This window comes from Oncorhynchus clarkii, chromosome 18 (assembly GCF_045791955.1).
Source record: "Oncorhynchus clarkii lewisi isolate Uvic-CL-2024 chromosome 18, UVic_Ocla_1.0, whole genome shotgun sequence".
NCBI classification, from domain to species: Eukaryota; Metazoa; Chordata; class Actinopteri; order Salmoniformes; family Salmonidae; genus Oncorhynchus; species Oncorhynchus clarkii.
In genome coordinates, this window is record NC_092164.1 from 11767700 (window position 1) to 11795573 (window position 27874).

General features: G+C 42.5%; 1 protein-coding gene across 1 annotated transcript in view; it reads right to left on the minus strand.

The window, feature by feature from the left end:
• LOC139373954 (prolactin receptor-like) overlaps positions 1-27874 on the minus strand; it is an 87626-nt gene that overhangs the window by 34055 nt on the left and 25697 nt on the right. Inside the window, exons 2-3 of the mRNA XM_071115037.1 lie at positions 11730-11842; positions 743-884 (exon numbers count right to left, since the gene is read on the minus strand). Of these exons, the coding sequence (XP_070971138.1) occupies positions 743-884; positions 11730-11842 (255 nt within the window). The remainder of the gene's footprint in view (positions 1-742; positions 885-11729; positions 11843-27874) is intronic.

Sequence of the window (27874 nt, forward strand, 5' to 3'; positions counted from 1 at the left end):
CAATGGTTACTCTGAATGAGTTCCAGAGTTCCTCTGTGGAGATGGGAGAACCTTCCAGAAGGACAACCATCTCTGCAGCACTCCACCAATCAGGCCTTTATGGTAGAGTGGACAGACGGAAGTCACTCCACAGTAAAAGGCACATGACAACCTGCTTGGAGTTTGCCAAAAGGCACCTAAAGGACTCTCAGACCATAAGAAACTAGATTCTCTGGTCTGATGAAACCAAGATTGAACTCTTTGGCCTGAATGCCATGCGTCACGTCTGGAGGAAACCTGGCATCACTCCTACGGTGAAGCATGGTGGTGGCAGCATCATGCTGCGGGGATGTTTTTCAGCGGCAGCGACTGGGAGACAAGTCAGGATTGAGGGAAAGATGAACAGAGCAAAGTACAGAGAGATCCTTGACGAAAACCTGCTCCAGAGCACTCAGGACCTCAAACCGGGGCAAAGGTTCACCTTCCAACAAGACAACGACCCTAAGCACAACGCAGGAGTGGCTTTGGGGATAAATCTCTGAATGTCCTTTAGAGGCCCAGCCAGATCCCGGACCTGACCCAGATCTAACATCTCTGGAGAGACCTGAAAGTAGCTGTGTTTTCACTTTGTCAATATGGGGTATTGTGTGTAGATTGAGCAGGATTTTTACAAATGTAATCCATTTTAGAATAAGGCTGTAACTTAATAAAATGTGGATCAAGGGGTCTGAATACAAATGCATTGTACAGTAATAGTACGTACTGTAAGGAGTAGGTGAGGCTGTAGGTGATGTTGTCGTCACTCTCTGAGTTGTTGTCAAGGGGATGCCACCAGCAGGTGAAGACCTCCATGTTGGGCGAGCGGCAGTAGTAGATGTGGGGCCGGTTCGTCACGGCAACAGCACCTGGGGGATAAAACGAGAGGTTAATGACTCTAACCATCTCTATGGATATCTGCATTCACTGTCGGCTTTTTCTAACAGACTGATATATTTTTCTATGCACTTTTTTAGTGAATTTTTTATTTTTTTTATTTTACCTTTATTTAACCAGGTAGGCTAGTTGAGAACAAGTTCTCATTTGCAACTGCGACCTGGCCAAGATAAAGCGTAGCAATTCAACACATACAACAACACAGAGTTACAGATGGAATAAACAAAACATACAGTCAATAATACAGTAGAACAAAAGAAAACAAAAAGTCTATATACAGTGAGTGCAAATGAGGTAAGTTAAGGAAATAAATAGGCCATGGTGGCGAAGTAATTACAATATAGCAATTAAACACTGGAATGGTAGATCGGCAGAAGATGAATGTGCAGGTAGAGATACTGGGGTGCAAAGGAGCAAAATAAATAAATAAATAAATACCAGTATGGGGATGAGGTAGGTAGAAAGATGGGCTGTTTACAGATAGGCTAAGTACAGGTGCAGTGATCTGTAAACTGCTCTGACAGCTGGTGCTTCAAGCTAGTGAGGGAGATGTGAGTCTCCAGTTTCAGAGATTTTGCAATTCGTTCCAGTCATGGGCAGCAGAGAACTGGAAGGAAAGATGACCAAAGGAGGAATTGGCTTTGGGGGTGACCAGTGAGATATACCTGCTGGAGCGCGTGCTACGAGTGGGTGCTGCTATGGTGACCAGTGAGCTGAGATAAGGCGGGGCTTTACCTAGCAGAGACTTGTAGATAACCTGTAGCCAGTGGGTTTGGCGACGAGTATGAAGCGAGGGCCAACCAACGAGAGCGTACAGGTCGCAATGGTTGGTAGTGTATGGGGCTTTGGTGACAAAACGGATGGCACTGTGATAGACTGCATCCAGTTTGTTGAGTAGAGTGTTGGAGGCTATTTTATAGATGACATCACCGAAGTCGAGGATCGGTAGGATGGTCAGTTTTACGAGAGTATGTTTGGCAGCATGAGTGAAGGATGCTTTGTTGCGATATAGGAAGCCGATTCTAGATTTAATTTGGATTGGAGATGCTTAATGTTGGTCTGGAAGGAGAGTTTACAGTCTAACCAGACACTCAGGTATTTGTAGTTGTCCACGTATTCTAAGTCAGAGCCGTCCAGAGTAGTGATGCTGGACGGGCGAGCAGGTGCGGGCAGCGATCGATTGAAAAGCATGCATTTAGTTTTACTTGCGTTTAAGAGCAGTTGGAGGCCACGGAAGGAGAGTTGTATGGCATTGAAGCTCGTCTGGAGGTTAGTTAACACAGTGTCCAAGGAGGGGCCAGAAGTATACAGAATGGTGTCGTCTGCGTAGAGGTAGATCAGAGAATCACCAGCAGCAAGAGCAACATCATTGATGTATACAGAAAAGAGAGTCGGCCCAAGAATTGAACCCTATGGCACACCCATAGAGACTGTCAGAGGTCCAGACAACAGGCCCTCCGATTTTACACACTGAACTCTATCAGAGAAGTAGTTGGTAAACCAGGCGAGGCTATCATTTGAGAAACCAAGTCTGTCGAGTCTGCCAATAAGAATGTTGTGATTGACAGAGTCGAAAGCCTTGGCCAGGTCGATGAATACGGCTGCACAGTAATGTCTCTTATCGATGGCGGTTATGATGTCGTTCAGAACCTTGAGCGTGGCTGAGGTGCATCAATGACCAGCTCTGAAACCAGATTGCATAGCGGAGAAGGTATGCTGGGATTCGAAATGGTCAGTTATCTGTTTGTTAACTTGGCTTTCGAAGACCTTAGAAAGACAGGGTAGGATAGATATAGGTCTGTAGCAGTTTGGGTCTAGAGTGTCACCCCCTTTGAAGAGGGGGATGACCGCGGCAGCTTTCCAATCTTTGGGAATCTCAGACGATACGAAAGAGAGGTTGAATAGGCTAGTAATAGGGGTTGCAACAATTTCGGCAGATCATTTTAGAAAGAGAGCGTCCAGATTGTCTAGCCCGGCTGATTTGTAGGGGTCCAGATTTTGCAGCTCTTTCAGAACATCGGCTATCTGGATTTGGGTAAAGGAGAAATGGTGGTGGCTTTGGCGGGGTGCTGTGGAGGGTGCCGGGCAGTTGACCGGGGTAGGGTTAGCCATGTGGAAAGCATGGCCAGCCGTAGAGAAATGCTTATTGAAATTCTCAATTATAGTGGATTTATCAGTGGTGACAGCCTAGCCTCAGAGCAGTGGGCAGCTGGGAGGAGGTGCTCTTATTCTCCATGGACTTTACAGTGTCCCAGAACGTTTTTGAGTTAGTACTACAGGATCCATATTTCTGTTTGAAAAAGCTTGCCTTAGCTTTTCTAACTGCCTGTGTATATTTGTTCCTAACTTGCCTGAAAAGTTGCATATCACGGGGGCTATTCGATGCAAATGCAGGACGCCACAGGATGTTTTTGTGCTGGTCAAGGGCAGACAGGTCTGGCGTGAACCAAGGACTACATCTATTCCTAGTTCTAAAATTTTTGAGAGGGGCATGCTTATTTAAAATGGTGGGGAAGGCACTTTTAAAGAATAGCCAGGCATCATCTACTGATGGGATGAGGTCAATGTCATTCCAGGATACACCGGCCAGGTCGATTAGAAAGGCCTGCTCGCAGAAGTGTTTCAGGGAGCGTTTGACGGTGATGAGGGGTGGTCGTTTGGTCGCAGACCCATTACGGATGCAGGCAATGAGGCAGTGATCGCTGAGATCTTGATTGAAAACAGCAGAGGTGTTTTTGGAGGGCGAATTAGTTAGGATGACATCTATGAGGGTGCCCGTGTTTACTGATTTGGGGTTGTACCTGATAGGTTCATTGATAATTTGTGTGAGATTGAGGGCATCAAGCTTAGTTTGAATACACGGCTCAACAATTTATAAACATGAAGAAATACATGCCAAAATCATTCAGCTATCAAAATAATCCATATTATAAAACATCAGCCTCTTAACATTTCACCGGGCCTCTCAGATCCAGGTTCATGACATTTGGGTGAACGCTAAAAACGGTTCAACCGTTAACCAGTATAGAAGCTCACAAAGGGTGAGGTGAGTTTGTCTGGATGGCGATGCGGGAACAACCCCATGTGATACAAACTAAGGAAGTTTGAAGTGTTTTGTGAAGTTATTTTCTTCTTATGTCATTGAACTGGAAACAGAGATCTCATATGTTTGAAAACAAACAAAAGCATAGCACACACACTGAAGGGGGGGTCTAGTTGCACCAAAAACAAGTTGAAGCTAATATACAGGTTGGTCTTACGACTCTTGTTGAGAGCAGCAGCTGGTAGGAAACTGAACTGAACCCCAAATCAAACAGCAGGACCTCGTGAGAAGGATTACATCTTCAACAGTGACACTCAGGCTGACTGGAACAAACAGTTACTGTTTAAATCCATTTATTTCCCTGAAGAAGCACATTATGTAACTTACAGTGACGTGGACACTTATGATTTAAACATTGTATAGACAGTACCTTTTGCTTTAATGATTAACCCATGTTATGTTATGAGGCTATTACACCATGACAAGTTTTATAAGGCTAATAAACATGACCGTCTTGAATAAGGCTGTTCAATTGACAGTTAATGTTCTATGTATTTCCAATGTCAGGAAATACAGTATTTCTGAGGCAGTATGGTAGTGACAGACTGACTGTCACACACACGCACACACGCAAATACACACACACACACACACACACACACACACACACACACACACACACACACACACACACACACACACACACACACACACACACACACACACACACACACACACACACACACACACAAACACACACACAAACACAAACACACACACACACACAGGTCACTAGAGAGAACAGGCCTTGACCTACCCATTGTCTAATGACTGACTGAGATTACTGGTCCACTGAGAAGTATTACTACATACTGTACTTCTTAATGGACCAGTAATCTCAGTCAGTCAGCAAATTAAACAAAAGCAAAGAACCTTGTCAATGGATTTTTTCAGAATCACAAATCCTACCAGGAAAACAGGACCACTCTGGAAACTGGCCTTATAGACTACATGTGACAGGCATATATAACAGTACAGACACTGTGCTGTACTTTAGATAAATATGACATTGGCAGTTTCCTATTCATAGGCGCTTGGCAGTGTTTGAGGCACACGAACAGTGCATTCAGAAAGTATTCAGACCCCTTCCCCCTTTTCCACATTTTGTTATGTTATAGCCTTATTCTAAAATAATTAAATAAATATACATTCTTCACAATACCCCACAACAGAAACCGAAAACAGCTTTTTAGATTTTTTTTCTAATTTATAAAAAATAAAAAACTGAAATATCTTACTTACTTATTTTCTAAGTATGAATTTGAGGCATATAATGAGTTATTCATGACAACAACGAACAAGATGAAAACAGGGTCTATATACCAAGTCAACATACTGTACATACTGGTATGTCAACCAGTGGGTCAATATACCAAGTCAACATACATACTGGTGTGTCAACCAGAGGGTCAATATACTGGTGGGAGGAGCGATAGGAGGACGGTCTCATTGATGACGTGGATGTCAGGTTGGATTAAATGTGGAAGACACATTTCAGTTAAATGCATTCAGTTGTACAACTGACTATGTATCCCTCTTTCCAGTTCCTTTCATTGTAATGGCTGCAATGGAATACATGGAACTTTGACTCTATTACAATGAGCCCATCCTCCTATAGCTCCTCCCACCATCCTCCTAGGATGTCAAAATACAGTAGAGCTATATGCCAGTGTTTGTGGGTGGGGTCTCATTGTCTGAGCGAGATTAGCTGTCTGTAGGTGACGTGTGTGTGCATGTGGGTGTGTGTGTACATGTGGGTGTGTGCAATATCTTACTAAACGTATTACTAAACGTATTAGACTATGAACGACCAGCTGAGAGCTCCACTATACATATTAGACTATGAACAACCAGCTGAGAGCTCCTCTACATATTAGACTATGAACAACCAGCTGAGAGCTTACCTCCGCTACATATTAGACTATGAACAACCAGCTGAGAGCTTACCTCCACTACATATTAGACTATGAACAACCAGCTGAGAGCTGACCTCCACTACATATTAGACTATGAACAACCAGCTGAGAGCTTACCTCCTCTACATATTAGACTATGAACAACCAGCTGAGAGCTCCTCTACATATTAGACTATGAACAACCAGCTGAGAGCTTACCTCCGCTACATATTAGACTATGAACAACCAGCTGAGAGCTTACCTCCGCTACATATTAGACTATGAACAACCAGCTGAGAGCTGACCTCCACTACATATTAGACTATGAACAACCAGCTGAGAGCTTACCTCCTCTACATATTAGACTATGAACAACCAGCTGAGAGCTTACCTCCGCTACATATTAGACTATGAACAACCAGCTGAGAGCTGACCTCCACTACATATTAGACTATGAACAACCAGCTGAGAGCTTACCTCCGCTACATATTAGACTATGAACAACCAGCTGAGAGCTTACCTCCGCTACATATTAGACTATGAACAACCAGCTGAGAGCTGACCTCCGCTACATATTAGACTATGAACAACCAGCTGAGAGCTTACCTCCGCTACATATTAGACTATGAACAACCAGCTGAGAGCTTACCTCCGCTACATATTAGACTATGAACAACCAGCTGAGAGCTGACCTCCGCTACATATTAGACTATGAACAACCAGCTGAGAGCTGACCTCCGCTACGTATTAGACTATGAACAACCAGCTGAGAGCTTACCTCCGCTATGTATTAGACTATGAACGACTAGCTTACTACAGTAAGCGACTAGCTTACCACTGTATTAGTGCTATGACTGTGGTCATAGAGGGGCTGTGCTGTGAGAGCTTACCTCCACTGCATTAGCACTATTAGGTGCAGTAGTCATAACACTAGTTAGAGATGGTCAGTGCTTAATTGAGTAGGATACAGAATACCTTAGACAAATTAGATGGGTCCAGTCAGAGTAAGGTCCCTGTTCATGTGACCTGTTCACCAGATAAGCATCACTGACTTCAGTAGTAGTGTTGCAACATAAACTGTAGGCAACCCATCATAATACTTACTGTAACTACAATATATACAGCAGGCAACCCATCATAATACTTACTGTAACTACAATATATACAGTAGGCAACCCATCATAATACTTACTGTAACTACAATATATACAGCAGGCAACCCATCATAATACTTACTGTAACTACAATATATACAGTAGGCAACCCATCATAATACTTACTGTAACTACAATATATACAGTAGGCAACCCATCATAATACTTACTGTAACTACAATATATACAGCAGGCAACCCATCATGATACTTACTGTAACTACACCATATACCGTAGGCAACCCATCATAATACTTACTGTAACTACACAATATACCGTAGGCAACCCATCATAATACTTACTGTAACTACAACATATACAGTAGGCAACCCATCATAATACTTACTGTAACTACACCATATACTGTAGGCAACCCATCATAATACTTACTGTAACTACAACATATACAGTAGGCAACCCATCATAATACTTACTGTAACTACAACATATACCGTAGGCAACCCATCATAATATTTACTGTAACTACAACATATACAGTAGGCAACCCATCATGATACTTACTGTAACTACTCCATATACTGTAGGCAACCCATCATGGTACTTACTGTAACTACACCATATACTGTAGGCAACCCATCATAATACTTACTGTAACTACACCATATACAGTAGGCAACCCATCATGATACTTACTGTAACTACACCATATACCGTAGGCAACCCATCATAATACTTACTGTAACTACAACATATACCGTAGGCAACCCATCATGATACTTACTGTAACTACAACATATACAGTGGGGCAAAAAAGTATTTAGTCAGCCACCAATTGTGCAAGTTCTCCCACTTAAAAAGATGAAAGAGGCCTGTAATTTTCATCATAGGTACACTTCAACTATGACAGACAAATAAAATAAGTATTTGGTCAATAGCCTTTGTTGGCAATGACAGAGGTCAAACGTTTTCTGTAAGTCTTCACAAGGTTTTCACACGCTTTTGCTGGTATTTTGGCCCATTCCTCCATGCAGATATCCTCTAGAGCAGTGATGTTTTGGGGCTGTTGCTGGGCAACACAGACTTTCAACTCCCTCCAAAGATTTTCTATGGGGTTGAGATCTGGAGACTGGCTAGGCCACTCCAGGACCTTGAAATGCTTCATACGAAGCCACTCCTTCGTTGCCCGGGTCATTGTCCTGCAGAATGCTGTTGTTGCCATGCTGGTTAAGTGTGCCTTGAATTCTAAATAAACCACTGACAGTGTCAAAAGCAAAGCACCCCCACACCATCACACCTCCTCCTCCTCCTCCTCCTCTAAGGCTCATTGTTCGTGTTTCTTGGCCAAAGCAAGTCTCTTCTTCTCACTGGTGTCCTTTAGTAGTCGTTTCTTTGCAGCAATTCGACCATAAAGGCCTGATTCAAGCCATCTCCTCTGAACAGTTGATGTTGTGATGTGTCTGTTACTTGAACTCTGTGAAGTATTTATTTGGGCTGCAAACTGAGGTGCAGGTAACTCTAATGAACTTATCCTCTGCAGCAGAGGTAACTCTGGGTCTTCCTTTCCTGTGGCGGTCTTCATGAGAGACAGTTTCATCAAAGCGGTTTTTGCAACTGCACTTGGGGTGGCAGGTAGCCTAGTGGTTAGAACGTTGGGCCAGTAACCAAAAGGTTGCTAGATCAAATCCCCGAGCTGACAAGGTAAAAATCTGTTGTTCTGCCCCTGAACAAGGCAATTAACCCACTGCTAGGCTGTCATTGTAAATAATAATTTGTTCTTAACTGACAGGTTTAAAAAAGGAAACTTTACAGTTCTTGAAACTTTCCACATTGACTGACCTTCATTTCTCTTTGCTGATTGGCTCCAACGCATTAAGAAGGAAATAAATTCCACTCCTTCAAGACTGTTGGAAAAGCATTCCTCATGAAGCTGGTTGACAGAATGCCAAGAGTGTGCAAAGCTACTTTGAAGAATCTAAAATACATATATTCGTTTCACACTTTTTTGGTTACTACATGATTCCATGTGTTATTTCATAGTTAGGATGTCTTCACTATTATTCTACAATGTAGGAAATAGTCAAAATAAAGAACAGCCCTTGAATGAGTAGGTGTGTCCAAACTTTGTACATACATACATACATACATACATACATACATACATACATATATAAAGTAAGTCTTAAGATTGGTTTCTTGACTGCATAATGTTTTATTCAAAGTGCAACAAAAACACTAGCATTTTTAGCACCGGCAAATTGAATATCAATTGAATATTCATCTTACTAAATGAAGCACACTGAAAATGTCACTAATTTGTTCCCCTCTGTCCTTGATCAAGCTTCTGTTCAGTCAAAAGGGAATGTATTGTACTGTACTGTCCTGTACTGGCCACATTGTCCATGATGAGTCTCCCACTGTGAGTTCTGAAGAGCTGCAGGGTACACAGACCAGACAGTGTAGGACGTAGTAGAATAGACTTCATGTCCTTCTCTCCACCCTATTCTCCCTGAATGAGTTTACATGCAGACACATTATCTGACGATGATAAACTAATGTACCTTAGCTCAACAACTGCTGCCTTACTTTAACAACTAGCAGGCTAAGCAGATGGCTTAACCAGGAACAAACTGGTACCTCGGCAGCTCAGCTAAGTATATGATTATTCAGTCGCTTCCATAAACCGATATCAAGGTTTACCAGACCAGCCGTCTTCCTCCCTCTGTAGAGGCAGCGTTGCTATGTCCGTGGAGGCCGGCAGGCAGGTAGGCCTGATATATAATTCACAACTCATGTTCTGTTTTATTCACTGAACAAGCAGCGAAGAGCAGGGTATCACACAAATGACAAGCTGACAACCAGGTTCCACAATGAGAGGATTGCTGCCTGCCCCACATCTGTTACTCAGACTGGAGGGGGAACAAGACAACAGAATTAGGAGCACTGCCTACTTTTGTTTCAGTTAAATGTTTTCCACAGGAAGGATGAAAATGCTGTATAATAAACACAATTGACTGAATAAGGAAATCTCTTCAGTCCTGGTCAACAAGGGTGTTGACTGTGGAGGCATTTTTACATCCTAGAATAAACACAATTCATTATAAATGTAACTAGTTATATAGTTATCTATTGATTTATCAGCAAGCCCGTGATTAGTTTAATCAAGTGGTGATGCACTGACTGTAACTAAAACCTGGGTACCACCTGGACTGAAGAACACTGTTGTAAAGTATTCCACACTACAAAAGAACAAACAACATCGGAAGTCCCTGGACCGTTTCTAAAGAGAGAGCCACCAGCAAGGCATTTGGTCTTAAGCATGGCAGTGGCTGATTCAATGGGGCACACTGGGCTCTCTGTGTCCACTTCTGAGAATTTAGACATTTTTCTCTTGAACTGAACGCTGCTCAACAAACAACAAATGGGTGCCATACAGACTGAACCCATGGAACGACAGGAATGACCTCCTTTGCCCAAACAAAGTGGAACGGGAGGCACCAGAAATAGAATCCAATGTCAATTGGACCGCAATGTTGCGACTACTGCACAGAGAGACACAGATACAGCCAAAGAGATACACAGAGACACCCACAGAGATACACAGAGACACCTACAGAGATACACAGAGATACACAACGACACCCACAGAGACACCCACAGAGAGACACAGAGACACCTACAGAGATACACAACGACACCCACAGAGACACCCACAGAGAGACACAGATACAGCCAAAGAGATACACAGAGACACCCACAGAGATACACAGAGATACACAACGTCACCCACAGAGACACCCACAGAGATACACAGAGAGACGGAAAGGGATACACAGAGGCACCCACAGAGATACACAGAGACACCCACAGAGATACACAGACACCCAAAGAGATACACAGAGACATCCACAGAGACACCCACAGAGATACAGAGATACACAGAGACACCCACAGAGATACACAGAGTTACACAGAGATACATAGAGACACCGACAGAGATACACAGAGACACCCACAGAGATACACAGAGACACCCACAGAGATACACAGAGATTCACAGACACCCACAGAGATACACAGAGACACACAGAGACACCCACAGAGATACACAGAGTTACACAGAGATACATAGAGACACCGACAGAGATACACAGAGACACCCACAGAGATACACATAGATTCACAGACACCCACAGAGATACACAGAGACACCCACAGAGAAACACAGAGATACATAGAGACACTGACAGAGATACACTGAGACACCCACAGAGACACACAGAGACACCCAAAGAGATACACAGAGATTCACAGTGACACCCACAGAGATACAAACAGACACCCAAAGAGATACATAGAGACACCCAAAGAGATACACAGAGATACACAGAGATACACAGAGGCACCCACAGAGATACACAGAGACACCCAAAGAGATACACAGACAGAGACACCCAAAGAGATACACAGAGACACCCACAGAGATACACAGAGATTCACAGACACCCACAGAGACATCCACAGAGACTCCCACAGAGACTCCCACAGAGATACACAGACACCCACAGAGATACACAGACACCCACAGAAATACACAGAGATTCACAGAGATACACAGAGACACCCACAGAGATACACAGAGGCACCCACAGAGACAGTCTATCTAGTGGACTTTGAGATCAGGGTGTAGTGGGCTGTGTGACTCACCGTCTCTGTGGTCATTGTCTGGCTGTAGAAGGTTCTGGGTCAGGGCACTGCATGCTACCCCGGGCAGGACAAGGACCAGCAGCCACAGCATCACACAGCTGTTCTCCAACGATCTGCCAACACACATGCACACGCACGCACGCACACACACACACACACACACACACACACACACACACACACACACACACACACACACACACACACACACACACACACACACACACACACACACACACAGGCTACAGTTACACATCTGACTGTGGGCCTACTGTGAACATCTGGGTTCATACCCTGATTCAAATCCCCCTGGGGACAGATGGACCTGTGTGTGTGTGGGTGTGTGTGTTCCTGTGCCTGTGTATAATTCCCTGGGTCAAGTCTGACAAGCCCAAGCCAGTGCCTCTCATCTCAAGACTATTCATGATGTGACTGGGAGTTAAATAGAGCTAGAGAGTAGTAGCGTATTCTACTAATCAAGACTAGTGTACATTTATTCAGTTATAGAAGCCCCTTGGAAAAGACCACAGAGCTCACTCAGTCATGTAGGACCGGCCAGCCACAAAGCCATCATTGTCCAATGTTAACGCCGAGGGACTAATTATTTAATTTGGCTGTCTGGTTATCAGCTGTAAGTAAAGATAAACACGGTGAATAAAAGTAAAGTAAATGTACAGTGCCTTGCGAAAGTATTCGGCCCCCTTGAACTTTGCGACCTTTTGCCACATTTCAGGCTTTAAACATAAAGATATAAAACTTTATTTTTTTGTGAAGAATCAACAACAAGTGGGACACAATCATGAAGTGGAACGACATTTATTGGATATTTCAAACTTTTTTAACAAATCAAAAACTGAAAAATTGGGCGTGCAAAATTATTCAGCCCCCTTAAGTTAATACTTTGTAGCGCCACCTTTTGCTGCGATTACAGCTGTAAGTCGCTTGGGGTATGTCTCTATCAGTTTTGCACATCGAGAGACTTAAATTTTTTCCCATTCCTCCTTGCAAAACAGCTCGAGCTCAGTGAGGTTGGATGGAGAGCATTTGTGAACAGCAGTTTTCAGTTATTTCCACAGATTCTCGATTGGATTCAGGTCTGGACTTTGACTTGGCCATTCTAACACCTGGATATGTTTATTTTTGAACCATTCCATTGTAGATTTTGCTTTATGTTTTGGATCATTGTCTTGTTGGAAGACAAATCTCCGTCCCAGTCTCAGGTCTTTTGCAGACTCCATCAGGTTTTCTTCCAGAATGGTCCTGTATTTGGCTCCATCCATCTTCCCATCAATTTTAACCATCTTCCTTGTCCCTGCTGAAGAAAAGCAGGCCCAAACCATGATGCTGCCACCACCATGTTTGACAGTGGGGATGGTGTGTTGCTTTTACGCCAAACATAATGTTTTGTATTGTTGCCAAAAAGTTCAATTTTGGTTTCATCTGACCAGAGCACCTTCTTCCACATGTTTGGTGTGTCTCCCAGGTGGCTTGTGGCAAACTTTAACCGACACTTTTTATGGATATCTTTAAGAAATGGCTTTCTTCTTGCCACTCTTCCATAAAGGCCAGATTTGTGCAATATCCGACTGATTGTTGTCCTATGGACAGAGTCTCCCACCTCAGCTGTAGATCTCTGCAGTTAATCCAGAGTGATCATGAGCCTCTTGGCTGCATCTCTGATCAGTCTTCTCCTTGTATGAGCTGAAAGTTTAGAGGGACGGCCAGATCTTGGTAGATTTGCAGTGGTCTGATACTCCTTCCATTTCAATATTATCGCTTGCACAGTGCTCCTTGGGATGTTTAAAGCTTGGGAAATCTTTTTGTATCCAAATCCGGCTTTAAACTTCTTCACAACAGTATCTCGGACCTTCCTGTTGTGTTCCTTGTTCTTCATGATGCTCTCTGCGCTTTTAACGGACCTCTGAGACTATCACAGTGCAGGTGCATTTATATGGAGACTTGATTACACACAGGTGGATTGTATTTATCATCATTAGTCATTTAGGTCAACATTGGATCATTCAGAGATCCTCACTGAACTTCTGGAGAGAGTTTGCTGCACTGAAAGTAAAGGGGGTGAATAATTTTGCACGGCCAATTTTTCAGTTTTTGATTTGTTAAAAAAGTTTGAAATATCCAATAAATGTCGTTCCACTTCATGATTGTGTCCCACTTGTTGTTGATTCTTCACACATTTTTTTTTTTATATCTTTATGTTTGAAGCCTGAAATGTGGCAAAAGGTCGCAAAGTTCAAGGGGGCCGAATACTTTCGCAAGGCACTGTATTTGTAATATTACTCAAAGGTGCTCATTCTAATTTCCTAAACTTTCACTTTAAGGACAGTTTTTGTGATTCTGAGGTGATTTCAGTGTTCCTAGTTTACTGTTTCAGTTGGTGGTGGACTGTTGGGGGTTGTTTGAGGCTGTTTGGAGGGTCATCTGGTGACACAGCAGTCAGAACATGGTGACACGTGTTCCGACAAAGCCCAGTAAAGTGTGAGCATATGAGCCCTAGATATCAACCCTTTTAGAACTATACTCTAAAGACAAATACTGCACCAAAAAGCTTAACAGCTTAAAACGGACATCAAGAAAGATAAGAGTTTGCTCCAATCAACTCCCACTGGTCCCTATGTCATCAGTCATTGGGGATAATCTGATTTTTGATCTGTGGCTGAAGCAAGTCACCTGCCTTTCCTTCTCTAACCCCAGGCCCTGCCCCCGGCCTCTAACCCCAGCCCCTGCCCCCGGCCTCTAACCCAAGCCTCTATCCCCAGCCCCTGCCCCCTATCCCCGGCCCCTGCCCCCGGCCTCTAACCCCAGCCCCTGCCCCCGGCCTCTAACCCAAGCCTCTATCCCCAGCCCCTGCCCCCAGCCCCTGCCCCCGTCCTCTATCCCCAGCCCCCGGCCTCTATCCCCAGCCCCTGCCCCCGGCCTCTAACCCCAGCCTCTATCCCCAGCCCCTGCCCCCGGCCTCTATCCCCAGCCCCTGCCCCCGGCCTCTAACCCCAGCCCCCGGCCTCTAACTCCAGCCTCTAACCCCAGCCCCCGGCCTCTATCCCCAGCCCCCGGCCTCTAACCTCCGCCCCTGCCCCCGGCCTCTAACCCCAGCCCCTGCCCCCGGCCTCTAACCCCAGCCCCTGCCCCCGGCCTCTATCCCTAGAGCTACACACTTAGATAAAAGGCTTCCAAAAGGGTTCTTCGGCTGTCCCCATAGAATAAACCTTTTTTGTTCCAAATATAACGCTTTTTGGTTTCAGGTAGAATTATTTGGGGTTCTATGTAGAACCCTCTGTTTAAAGTGTTCTAAATGGAACTCAAAAGCAACCAAAAAGGGTTCTTTAAAGGGTTTTCCTATGTGGACAGCCGAAGAACCATTTCAAGAGTGTACGTCACTGCTCAAACCCCTGATCCTCTCAGAGGCTGGTGCTTTTTACCCCCGCCCACATCCTTCACCAAGCAGCCTCTTCCTTTTCCCCCTCCTTCCCAAGCTGCCCCTTCCTTTTCCCCCTCCTTCCCAAGCTGCCCCTTCCTTCTCCCACATCCTTCACCAAGCAGCCCCTTCCTTTTCCCCCTCCTTCCCAAGCTGCCCCTTCCTTCTCCCCCTCCTTCCCAAGCTGCCCCTTCCTTTTCCCCCTCCTTCCCAAGCTGCCCCTTCCTTTTCCCCCTCCTTCCCAAGCTGCCCCTTCCTTCTCCCCCTCCTTCCCAAGCAGCCCCTTCCTTTTTCCCTCCCAAGCAGCCCCTTCCTTTTCCTCCTCCCCAAGCAGCCCCTTCCTTCTCCCCCTCCTTCCCAAGCAGCCCCTTCCTTTCCCCCCTCCTTCCCAAGCTGCAGCCTCACAGCTTGGGCTGCCCTAGGGAGATGGAGGATAAGAAAGGATCGGCTGTCTCTCAATCTCTCAATTCATTCAAAGGGCTTTACTGGCATGGGAAACATATGTTTACATAATAGATAATAAACAAAAGTCAAATAAACAATAAAAAAAAAACGGTAAACATTACACTCACAAAGGTTCCAAAATAATAAAGACATTTCATATGTCATATTATGTCTATACACAGTGTTGTAACGATGTGCAAATAGTTAAAGTATAAAAGGGAAAATAAATAAACATAAACATGGTGTTGTATTTACAATGGTGTTTGTTCTTCACTGGTTGCTGTCACGCCCGGATCTGTTTCACCTGTTCCTGTGATTGTCTCCACCCCCTCCAGGTGTGGCTTGTTTTCCCCAGTGTATTTATCCCTGTGTTTCCTGTCTCTCTGCCAGTTCATCTTGTATGTTTCCATGTCAACCAGCATTTTCCCTTCTCCTGCTTTTTGCTATTCTCCTTTTTCTAGTCCTCCCAGTTTTGACCCTTGCCTGTTTCTGGACTTTGTACCCGCCTGCCTTACCATTCTGCCTGCCTTGACCACGAGCCTGTCTGCCACTCTGTACCTCCTGGACTCTGATCTGGTTTAGACCTTTTGCCTGTCCACGACCATTCTCTTGCCTACCCCTTTGGATTAATAAACATTTTAAGACTCCAACCATCTGCCTCCTGTGTCTTTATTTGGGTCTCGCCTTGTGCCTTGATAGTTGCCCTTTTCTTGTGGCAAGAGGTCACACATCTTGCTGCTGTGATGGCACACTGTGGTATTTCACCCAATAGATATGGGAATTTATCAAAATTGTAATTGTTTTCAAATTCTTTGTGGGTCTGTGTAATCTGAGGGAAATATGGTCTCTCTATCTGGTCACCCTGTAACACCTTATGAGTGACAGCGACCTACAGCTAGTGTTCAGCCAACCACAGGGATGCACAATAACCCACTACCCTGAAAGGGGAATCCTTTTCAAGTGAACCTGTTCATGCCCTCCTCTCCGCCGTGTGCTATGGGCTCTCCATGTCTTTTTGGTCAACTGATCAACTGACCACCTGACCACCTGACTCAACAGACCAATTAGTAAAGACAACAGTTACACTGTAAAAAAAATCCTGTGTCTGAATATTACTGTGTGTTATGACTGATTTATAAATATGTCTACTCATTGGCCACAAAGCCAATGGTCGGTTGAGTTGAACCTTGGAAAAGTTGGATTTCATTCAAAAAGCATAGCTCTACCAGACACCAGTGTACTTACTGTATTGTTACTGTATATACAGTCTCCACTTGACTGTGGTCCGGAGGGAGGCGCTCACATGAGGTTTGCATGGTTAAGTAGGTTAAAATGATGAACTATGTAGGGACTTAATGTCTGAGACGGCAGAACAGCATCCCAGACAACTGTCACAGGAACAGAACTAGCTCCTTGACCCTGTGCTATACACTGAGGGTACAAAACATTAGGAACACCTTCCTAATATTGATTTGCACCCCCTTTTGCGCTCAGAACAGCCTCAATTTGTCAGAGCATGGACTCTGCAAGGTGTTGAAAGCGGTCCACAGGGATGCTTTTGACTCTAATCCTTCCCACTGTTGTGTCAGATTGGCTGGATGTCCTTTGTGTGGTGGACCATTCTTGATACAAACGGGAAACTGTGGCAGATCTTGACACACTCAAACCGGCGCGCCTGGCACCTACTACCATTCCCCATTCAAAAGACACATATGTTTTGTCTTGTCCATTCCCCTCTGAATGGCACATGCACAATCCATGTCTCAATTGTCTTAAGTCTTAAAAATCCTCCCCTTCATCTACACTGATTGAAGTGGATTTAAAAAGTGACATCAATAAGGGATCATAGATTTCACCTGGATTCACCTGGTCAGTCTGTCATGGTGTTCCATGAGACATGTGTGAAACGTGTGAAACAGGACAAATAAAAGCACTCACCTATTTATTTTGTATAATTGTTTATTCAAATTCTTTGCGGTAGGGAAGTTCCACAATTTCCTAGAGAGACTGGGTGAACTTTTCTGAGATTGGGTAACCTTTCCAATAGTTGCTTAGCTACTGCAAGTGTTTCAGTCTCCAGCCATCGATCATCGTCATCATATCTGCTAGCCTGCTTTCATGTCTGCCAGAGATTTCCACAGCAAGAAACATGAGCATTCTTCAACTGAATGGTTCACGCCTGATGCCCTCAATTGCCCTTCGTGCCCACTCCCATACCCTATAATTCTGTATTTCTTTCTGACTGTAATGTGTATACAGGTAGGCCAGAAAAGCTACATCACTGATTGGAAGATGAGTGGCAACCCTGATTAGAAGCACCTGCTGCTCATCGGTTGCTCACTTGTGTTCCCTGCAAATGTGGTTCTCAACTCAAATAAAATTGTACCTACACACTGAAGAAGGCTGCAGAGCCAAAACGTCTGTGTACGCTATCCCAGATGCAGTGAAAATAATAACGAAAAGAAAAGGAAAATGAAGTAAGATTTATGAGAGATATTTTTGCGTGCAGACACATTACACCTTTTGTTTGTCATTCTTCAACTTATGAAATTAGTTTTATTTGATCCGCTCAAAATCAGTCTGATGTTGGCTAGCGGTCCTTACCGCCGGTCCTTACCGCTAGCAGTCCAACTGATGTTGGCTAGCGGTCCTTACCACCGGTCCTTACCGCCGGTCCTTACCGCTAGCAGTCCAACTGATGTTGGCTAGCGGTCCTTACCGCCGGTTCTTACCGCTAGCAGTCCAACTGATGTTGGCTAGCGGTATTTACCGCCGGTCCTTACCGCTAGCAGTCCAACTGATGTTGGCTAGCGGTCCTTACCGCCGGTTCTTACCGCTAGCAGTCCAACTGATGTTGGCTAGCGGTCCTTACCGCCGGTCCTTACCGCTAGCAGTCCAACTGATGTTGGCTGTTTGACGTTTAACCGTGACATTTTGGAATGTTCAACTGAAATTGTAACTAAGTAACATGTTTGCTGCAAATAGAACACTTCAGGGAACACTGGAACTCTGCCAACATTCCATTAGAGCTCTTTGTCCTCAGACAAATCTCTGATGACATTTTGACCTACTAAAACTCTTTCAATGGCCCTCGCCTGAAGACTCCTCAAAATAGCCTCCTACTCAGAAACCTTTAATCTCTTTTAGAACCCAGGTAGACAGTCTAGTGATGCAGTACTGTGACCCAAATACGGATCCTAAGGCATAGGGTCATGGCCCAGTGTAAAGTGTCCAAGCCAATACACTACATATGTGCAACTGACATTGACATTTTGCTGTGCCATCACATAGGATGCTTAGTACACAGTGTATGTTCGGCCCCCTGGGTTGAAGTCAATTCCATCTTAACTTCTCATCCCCAACTCTACAAACGGCAGTTGAGGACAGTAATGAAAGACGCCTCATAGAGAATGATTGGCCATTGCCACTGCACTTTAAAACTCACTGGTAAACAGACTTAGCCTTATTCATCATGTCATTCAGCCTCTCTGAATAAGATAGAAGGAGTTGATATTGCCCACAGAGTATTATTTGCCTCTCTTTCACCAGAAGAGTTACTGGACTGTAAAGCTGCTCCACTTTGATGGAACATCTTGGTTTTTTTCATGTCCAGCAGCAAAAAAAAAGAAGAGAAGTGGTCACCTTGGTACCAAGAGAAGGCTCTCCATGGTTACAAATGTAACTCTCTCTTGTGCAGCAACAACAGGGAGCCAACGTGTTCTCTTTTAGAGGTTTTGGCACATGGCTTATCTGATCTGGACAAAAGGCGATTGCTGGGTCACACAATTACACCTGGAGATTAAATCAATTTAACAGATGATTTTCCATGGACTTGGAAACAACTAATCCCCTGTTCTACTTTCTCTCACTTACATAACAAACCAACATATTTTTTCTGAGATTAGTGAGGACTTTCAGATCCAGGGAATATAATAATAAAGCTGTAGGCTAGCTGGGAATATGGGATATAGGGACAATATGGGATATAGGGACAATATGGGATATAGGACAATATGGGATATAGGGACAATATGGGATATAGGACAATATGGGATATAGGGACAATATGGGATATAGGGACAATATGGGATATAGGACAATATGGGATATAGGACAATATGGGATATAGGACAATATGGGATATAGGGACAATATGGGATAATATTCTAAAATCACAACCTTGAGGTTGGAGAAATCACAGACCTGTCATTACTATAATGATGGTCCTTGAGGTTGGAGAAATCACAGACCTGTCATTACTATAATGATGGTCCATGAAGTTGGAGAAATCACAGACCTGTCATTACTATAATGCATCTGACACGGAAAGCTGCTCAACGTCTTGCACTCGTTTAACCTCTAATCCAAAATAAAGATGCACACACAAACACAGACACAGTCTCTCGTGACAGGCTCGTCTCTCGTGACAGGCTCGTCTCTCGTGACAGGCTCGTCTCTCGTGACAGGCTCATCTCTCGTGACAGGCTGTTAGCATAGCTGGCCAGTGTTTACGTGAGATTTGGCTCTGGGTTCTGACACACACGCTACAAAATTATAGCCTGCTAATGTCTACTGTTTTGAATGTGTATTTTGCTGCAAGGACTTTTTTTGGTGAAAAGTATCAACTATATACATCAATATACGGTGCATTCGGAAAGTATTCAGACCCCTTCCCTTTTTCAACATTTTGTTACGTTACAGCCTTATTCCAAAGTGGAATTTATAAAACATTTTCCTCATCAATCTACACACAATACCCCAAATGACAAAGCGAAAACAGGTTTTTAGTTAGAAATGTTTGCAAATCTATTAAACATATAAAACAGAAATACATTATATACATAAGTATTCAGACCCTTTGCTATGAGCCTCAAAAATGAGCTCAGGTGCATCCTGTTTCCATGAATAATTATTGAGATGTTTCTACAACTTGATTGATTGCTGACCCCTATCTGCACCTCTTTCCTCTTAAATTGCTCCCCAGGTACTAGGGCTGCCGAGTTTGAGGGGCGGACAGTCAGTTGGGGGACACGGGGCTACTACTAGGAGCCGGGACTGGTATCCTTTTTTTTGTTTTTGGGGAAATTTGAATTGTTTTGAATATGTTGGAGGATGTTGGGTTGAGGGTGGGACCCTCATTTTAAGGAGGGGGGTGTCACGGCTCCACCTGTGCATTGCAGGGGCGGTTCCTCCTGCAGGCAGAGGAGGGTCGTTAGTGATTGGAGTCACCTGGGATCAGAGTATTTAAACTGTCACTAATCACTTCTCTCTCTCTCTCTCTCTCTCCGCTCCTCCAGGTATGAACCTGTTTTGTTTGTTCTTTTGTAGTTTTGCATAGTTTTCACTCAGTCATTCACACACACAGATTCACGCATCCATGCACTTTACATACACCTTACATTATGATACTTCCACACCTCATTCCCTTTTCTTAGTTTAAAGTTAATAGTTTTGTTTACAATAAAGAACATTTTTTAATTGGCCTATACCTGTTGTTCGCGTCCCCTCATTTTTGCCACAAGCTATGAGCCGGCCTGTGACACTAGTGAAAAGCCAACTGTCCCGGTTGATATATTATCTAATAGATATTTGAAAAACACCTTGAGGATTGATTATAAAAAAATGTTTGCCATGTTTCTGTCAAAATTATGGATATAATTTGGAATTTTTGTCTGCGTTGTCGTGACCGCTATTTCCGGTGGATTCCTGGGCATAACGCACTAAACTAACGGAGGTATTTGGATATAAAAAATATCTTTATGGAACAAAAGGAACATTTGCTGTCTAACTGGGAGTCTCGTGAATGAAAACATCCGAAGATCATCAAAGGTAAACGGTTAATTTGATTGCTTTTCGTGACCAAGCTTCCTGATGCTAAGTGTACATAATCCTATGCTAGGCTATCGATAAACTTACACAAACGCTTGTATTGCTTTCACTGTAAAGCATAATTTCAAAATCTGAGACGACAGGGTGATTAACAAAAGGCTAAGCTGTGTTTCACTATATTTCACTTGTGATTTTCATGAATAGGAATATTTTCTAGTAATATTTTATGACTGTTGCGCTATGCTATTCAGCGGTTGCTGATGACAAATATACCAGATCCGGGATGGGTAGTTCTAAGAGGTTTTAAACAAGGTTGGAATGTGAAAATGAAATGGGGTATCAGTCTATTCGGTGACACCCACATTACACAACTGTGAAAAGTTTACGCAAATATTAGCGTTGTAGCTCTTATCGCAGGACTGTGACTGTGTGAAATCACCTACCCAGTCAGCCTATTGTATGTATTGACATTCATATTGCACTGTACAGCTTTACCTAAGGATTGGGGATCAATGAAATGGGGTATCAGTCTACTCAATAGCCAGAGTTGTCAGACTCCAAAACATCCACGCAGTATTGTTTTTCCTCTGGAATAGTGTTCAATACACGTAGGTTGACAATAAATGTGGCTCAATTCACAGTTAAGAGAGCTAATGTTCTCTGGGTGTCACTGAGTGTCTGGGTGTCACTGAGTAGACTGATACTCCATGTCATTGATCCACAATCCATAGGTAAGGCTGTACAGTGAAATAAGTATGCCCCCAATGCAATTCTAAAGTATAATACTTCCAGTGTGGTTTTAACAGATTTTTGTCAAATTAACTAATTATTGTATTTTGTTGATTTTATATAACAACATTCCAACCTCGTTTAGCATCTAATCCATTATGGCATAATTGTACTATTTGTATTAATTTGCATCACTGTCAATGACATACTTTTATTTTGAAGGCTAACCGAAAAGTCCACTATTGTGGCTAATCCTTATTGTGGCTAGCTTCACATAGATGGGTCCGCCCACTATTAATCAAATAAGAACTGTCTTATAAATTAGGGTTATTTTAGATGATGACACCTAGCTATATAGTTAGCTAGCTAACTATAGCTACTGAAACAGATGATGTCATTTTGCTATGTTTTTGGGGAAGAACATTGTTTGCATCCATGAGCTAGCTAGCTTTTTTTTATGACCAGCACTGTAGGTGCGCGAGACAACTTTACCAGCATCATAGCATACGTATCGATGAATCGTTGTGACATATGAAATATGAGTGATAGTGTAATCAATGTGTAATAACTACGTAAGAAATGAATGAACGCGCTAAATTATTATGTGATGTGCAGTCAGTCATATTCAGGTCCTGATTGGTCATCAAGCTTATTTGGCAAGTCAAATAGTGTTATTTGACTCATCAAATAGTGTTATTGACACGCAAAGACCCAAAAGGTGTTCCATAGAAATCCTGGTTGAGAATGAAATGACTGAACAAATGAACAACGAAACAGCACAGCAAGTAAGTGAAAGAAATAGGTTTTGATTATGTTTTACAGGTAATGGGGACATACATAAATGCCAACAAAATAACTTTTTGGTCAGTGTGTGTATGTAACCTTTATTTAACTAGGCAAGTTAGTTAAGAACAAATTCTTATGACGGCCTACCCCGGCCAAACCTGGACGACGCTGGGCCAATTGTGCGCCGCCTCATGGGACTCCCAATCACGGCCGGATGTGATACAGCTTGGATTCGAACCAGGGACTGTAGTGACGCCTCTTGCACTGAGATGCAGTGCCTTAGACCGCTACGTCCATGTGTGTGTGTGTTAACTATTTAACTGTACTAGAATGCTTAAAAGGCCCCTAAAATGTTAAATATCGGTTATCGGTATCAGGTTTTTTTTGGCAAGGAAAATATCAGCCAAAAATGTAATATCGGTGCATCACTAGTACTGAGTAAAGGGTAAGAATACTTATGTAAATGTGACATTTCTGTTTTCTATTTTTAATCAATTTGCTAAAATTTCTAATAACCAGTTTTGCTTTGTCATGATGGGGTATTGTGTTATGATTGATGAGGGGTGGGGGGAACTATTGTCCCCCATACATACATCTGTAAGGTCCCTCAGTCAAGTATTGAATTTCAAGCACAGATTCAACTACAAAGACCAGGGAGCTTTCAAAAGCCTCATAAAGAAGGGCAGTGATTGGTAGATGGGTAACAATAGCAAATCAGACTTTGAATATCTCTTTAATCATGGTCAAGTTAATAATTATGCTGTGGATGATGTATCAAACCACCGTCCTTCTGAACTGAGATGCAGGACAGGAATGAAACTGATCAGGGATGTTACCATGAGGCCATTGGTGATTTTAAAACAGTTACAGAGTTCAATGGATGTGATGGGAGAAAACTGAGGATGGATTAACAACATTGTAGTGACTCCACGATAATTACTTAAATGACAGTGAAAATAATACAAATATACAGAAAAAAAGATTCCAAGTAAGGCATCTTGTATGCAACAAGGCACTAAAGTAATACTGCAAACAAACAAAAAATGCTGCAAAGGAATACACTTTTTGGCCTGAATGCAAATCCTTATGTTTGGGGCAAATCCAACACAAAACATCAAAACATTTCAGGATAAAAATAAACAGGATGGAGCTAAGTACAGGCAAAATCCTAAAGAAAAACCTGGTTCAGTCTGATTTACACCAGACACAGAATTCACCTTTCAGCAAGACAATAACCTACAACACAAAGCCAAATCTACACTGGAGTTGCTTATTAAAGAAGACTGTAAATGTTACTGCGTGGCCAAGTTACAGTTTTGACTTAAATCTGTTTAAAAAAAACGTACTTTTGCAAAGCACTGTGGTTCTATTTTGTTTATAATAACCGTGCTGTCTGTCTGTCTCTCTGTTTCTGTTTCTGGAAGGCCAGGGATTTACACAACTTGCTGACAGCTGAGTCCCTCTCCCTTTCTCTCCTTTCTCCCTCTCTTTTTTCACACGTTTATCTCACACTCTGTCCATGATAAGGCCCCAACTCAAAGTCCCCCTGCACATGCCATTCAGAACTCGGTGACCTCTGAACTGCAGGGTATTTGGTGTTTTATAAGTGATGATGTAATGTGATCAGATGGCTGGAGAGGAGGAACACGATCATCTAAGATAAACGTGTGAAAACAGACATACCACATAGTGGAACAGGGCCATCGGCCAAATACTGGGAAAGAAGAGTGGGACCTGTTGTATTAGGGGTTGGGTGAGGCAAGAGCAACAGAATGTCTAGTAATCTGATCATTGGCAAATGAGTGGAGTATATGTTCTATTGGGCTTTTGATACAATCATTTCAGGTCTCCCTCGTAAAAGACTAGCCTGACTTCAATGGGACTTCCTGGATAAATAAATAAAAGCCAATAATGGTTATAAATACTAGCATGGCCAGTGGACACCTGCCAATCACCCAAGATACAGACAGTATCATAATATCATTATTATCTCTGTCATATTTTTATTATCATCTCACACTGTTCTTTTGTTATTGTAAATTAGTATCAAGTTCAAGACACTTGACCCTCTGGGCTCATTAGTCATCCTAAACCTGTTATGATGACTAGGCCGGTTTTACATGTGCATATGGGTTGAAGTGAGGTCCTCTATGTGTACTGATGCACCACCTGGAGCACACTGTAATTCTGTCTCTCTGGCCTCTAGGTAAGTGATACGAGTACATTGCTACTTCTATGTACAATCTCAAACATAGTTTGTGGATCTATTTTCAAACTACTGGCTCAGTAAAGGTGCCCTATGGGTGGGAGGGAGTTCTATAGGTAGTCATTTTGGCTCACAGATAAACAGTCCATATTGTATTCAGTTCACAAATGCAGTATGTATCAGAGACACTGAGAAGGCGGAGGAGAGGGGATCAGAACCCATGACAACACCAGAGCCTAGCACTGACACACACACACACACACACACACACACACAGTGTGTTAGCTGTAGTCATGCCGACATATCTAATGAAGCAGAACTTTTCTGTTAGCTGCTCCCCATGGGGCCGGTTATGGCAGCCTCTAGTTTATCAATATTCTATTCTCCCATTTAGTCATCTTCTTCTCTGCTAATCATTATTCTCCATGGATTTTGACTATTTCATAAGGATAATTTTTTTATGTAAGTTTCTATCTAATCAAAAATCTTAATTATTTGTTCAATTATTTGTTATTTTAACATTATGTTTACCCATGTATGTGTTCAAACAGATTAATGAATCAATAAAGAATAAAAAAATTAGGCGACAAAGATATATGAATCCAAACTCTCCAACATGGCTCTGGTCTCAGCAACAGGTTGTAATCCAGACCAAAGATGCCTGGAGGGGTTTTTCTCCCTTATGTTTACCCCAGATCACCTTTAACATTTTTATCAGCCATACTGAATTCAAACCAATTAAAAATTTGATTATTAAACCACTGTGTGGTTGAAGATGCATCAGGCATACCAGCTGAATCAAAGTGTCAACAGGAAAACATGGAGACTTTCATATAGCTGTAATGGACCAAGTCATACTGAACAACTGTGAGATGGTCGGTTTTGCGCACTTTTTAAAAGGTAAATGAATGACTATTAGATTATGCTGACACCAATCTAAAATATAATCTATCCATCCAGAAATCATCCAAGTCACATATTGGCCCATTTGATCAGAAAGGTGTGCTATTTAGCAATAAGCATTATCACCTGTAGCCCAACTAATGCAGCATAGTGCCAATAAAGAAATAGGCTGAAGCATAGTGTCAATAAAGAAACAGACTGAAGCATAGGGTTGATAAAGAAATAGACTGAAGCATAGGTTTAATAAAGAAATAGACTGAAGCATAGGGTTGATAAAGGAATAGGCTGAACCATACCGTCAATAAATAAACAGACTGAAGCATAGGGTTGATAAAGGAATAAGCTAAAGCATAGGGTTGATAAAGAAATAGACTGAACCATACCGTCAATAAAGAAATAGACTGAAGGATAGGGTTGATAAAGAAATAGGCTGAAGCATAGGGTTGATACAGAAATAGACTGAAGCATAGGGTTGATAAAGAAATAGACTGAAGGATAGGGTTGATAAAGAAATAGGCTGAAGCATAGGGTTGATAAAGAAATAGACTGAAGCATAGGGTTGATAAAGAAATAGGCTGAAGCATAGGGTTGATAAAGAAATAGGCTGAAGCATAGGGTTGATAAAGAAATAGACTGAAGCATAGGGTTGATAAAGAAATAGACTGAAGCATAGGGTTGATAAAGAAATAGGCTGAAGCATAGTGTCAATAAAGAAATAGGCTGAAGCATAGGGTTGATAAAGAAATAGACTGAAGCATAGGGTTGATAAAGAAATAGACTGAAGCATAGGGTTGATAGAGAAATAGGCTGAAGCATAGGGTTGATAAAGAAATAGACTGAACCATACCGTCAATAAAGAAATAGACTGAAGGATAGGGTTGATAGGGAAATAGGCTGAAGCATAGTGGTGATAAAGAAATAGACTGAAGCATAGGGTTGATAGAGAAATAGGCTGAAGCATAGGGTTGATAAAGAAATAGACTGAAGCATAGGGTTGATAAAGAAATAGACTGAAACATAGGGTTGATAAAGAAATAGGCTGAAGCATAGTGTCAATAAAGAAATAGACTGAACCATACTGCCAATAAAGAAATAGACTGAAGCATAGGGTTGATAGAGAAATAGGCTGAAGCATAGGGTTGATAAAGAAATAGACTGAAGCATAGGGTTGATAAAGAAATAGACTGAAGCATAGGGTTGATAAAGGAATAGGCTGAAGCATAGGGTTGATAAAGAAATAGACTGAAGCATAGGGTTGATAAAGGAATAGGCTGAAGCATAGGGTTGATAAAGAAATAGACTGAACCATACCGTCAATAAAGAAATAGACTGAAGGATAGGGTTGATAAAGAAATAGGCTGAAGCATAGGGTTGATAGAGAAATAGACTGAAGCATAGGGTTGATAAAGAAATAGGCTGAAGCATAGGGTTGATAAAGAAATAGACTGAGGCATAGGGTTGATAAAGAAATAGACTGAAGGATAGGGTTAAGAAAGAAAGAGGCTGAAGCATAGTGTTGATAAAGAAATAGGCTGAAGCATAGGGTTGATAAAGAAATAGACTGAATCATAGGGTTGATAAAGAAATAGGCTGAAGCATAGGTTTGATAAAAAAATAGGCTGAAGCATAGGGTTGATAAAGAAATAGGCTGAAGCATAGGGTTGATAAAGAAATAGGCTGAAGCATAGGGTTGATAAAGAAATAGGCTGAAGCATAGGGTTGATAAAGAAATAGGCTGAAGCATAGGGTTGATAAAGAAATAGACTGAAGCATAGGGTTGATAAAGAAATAGGCTGAAGCATTGTGTCAATAAAA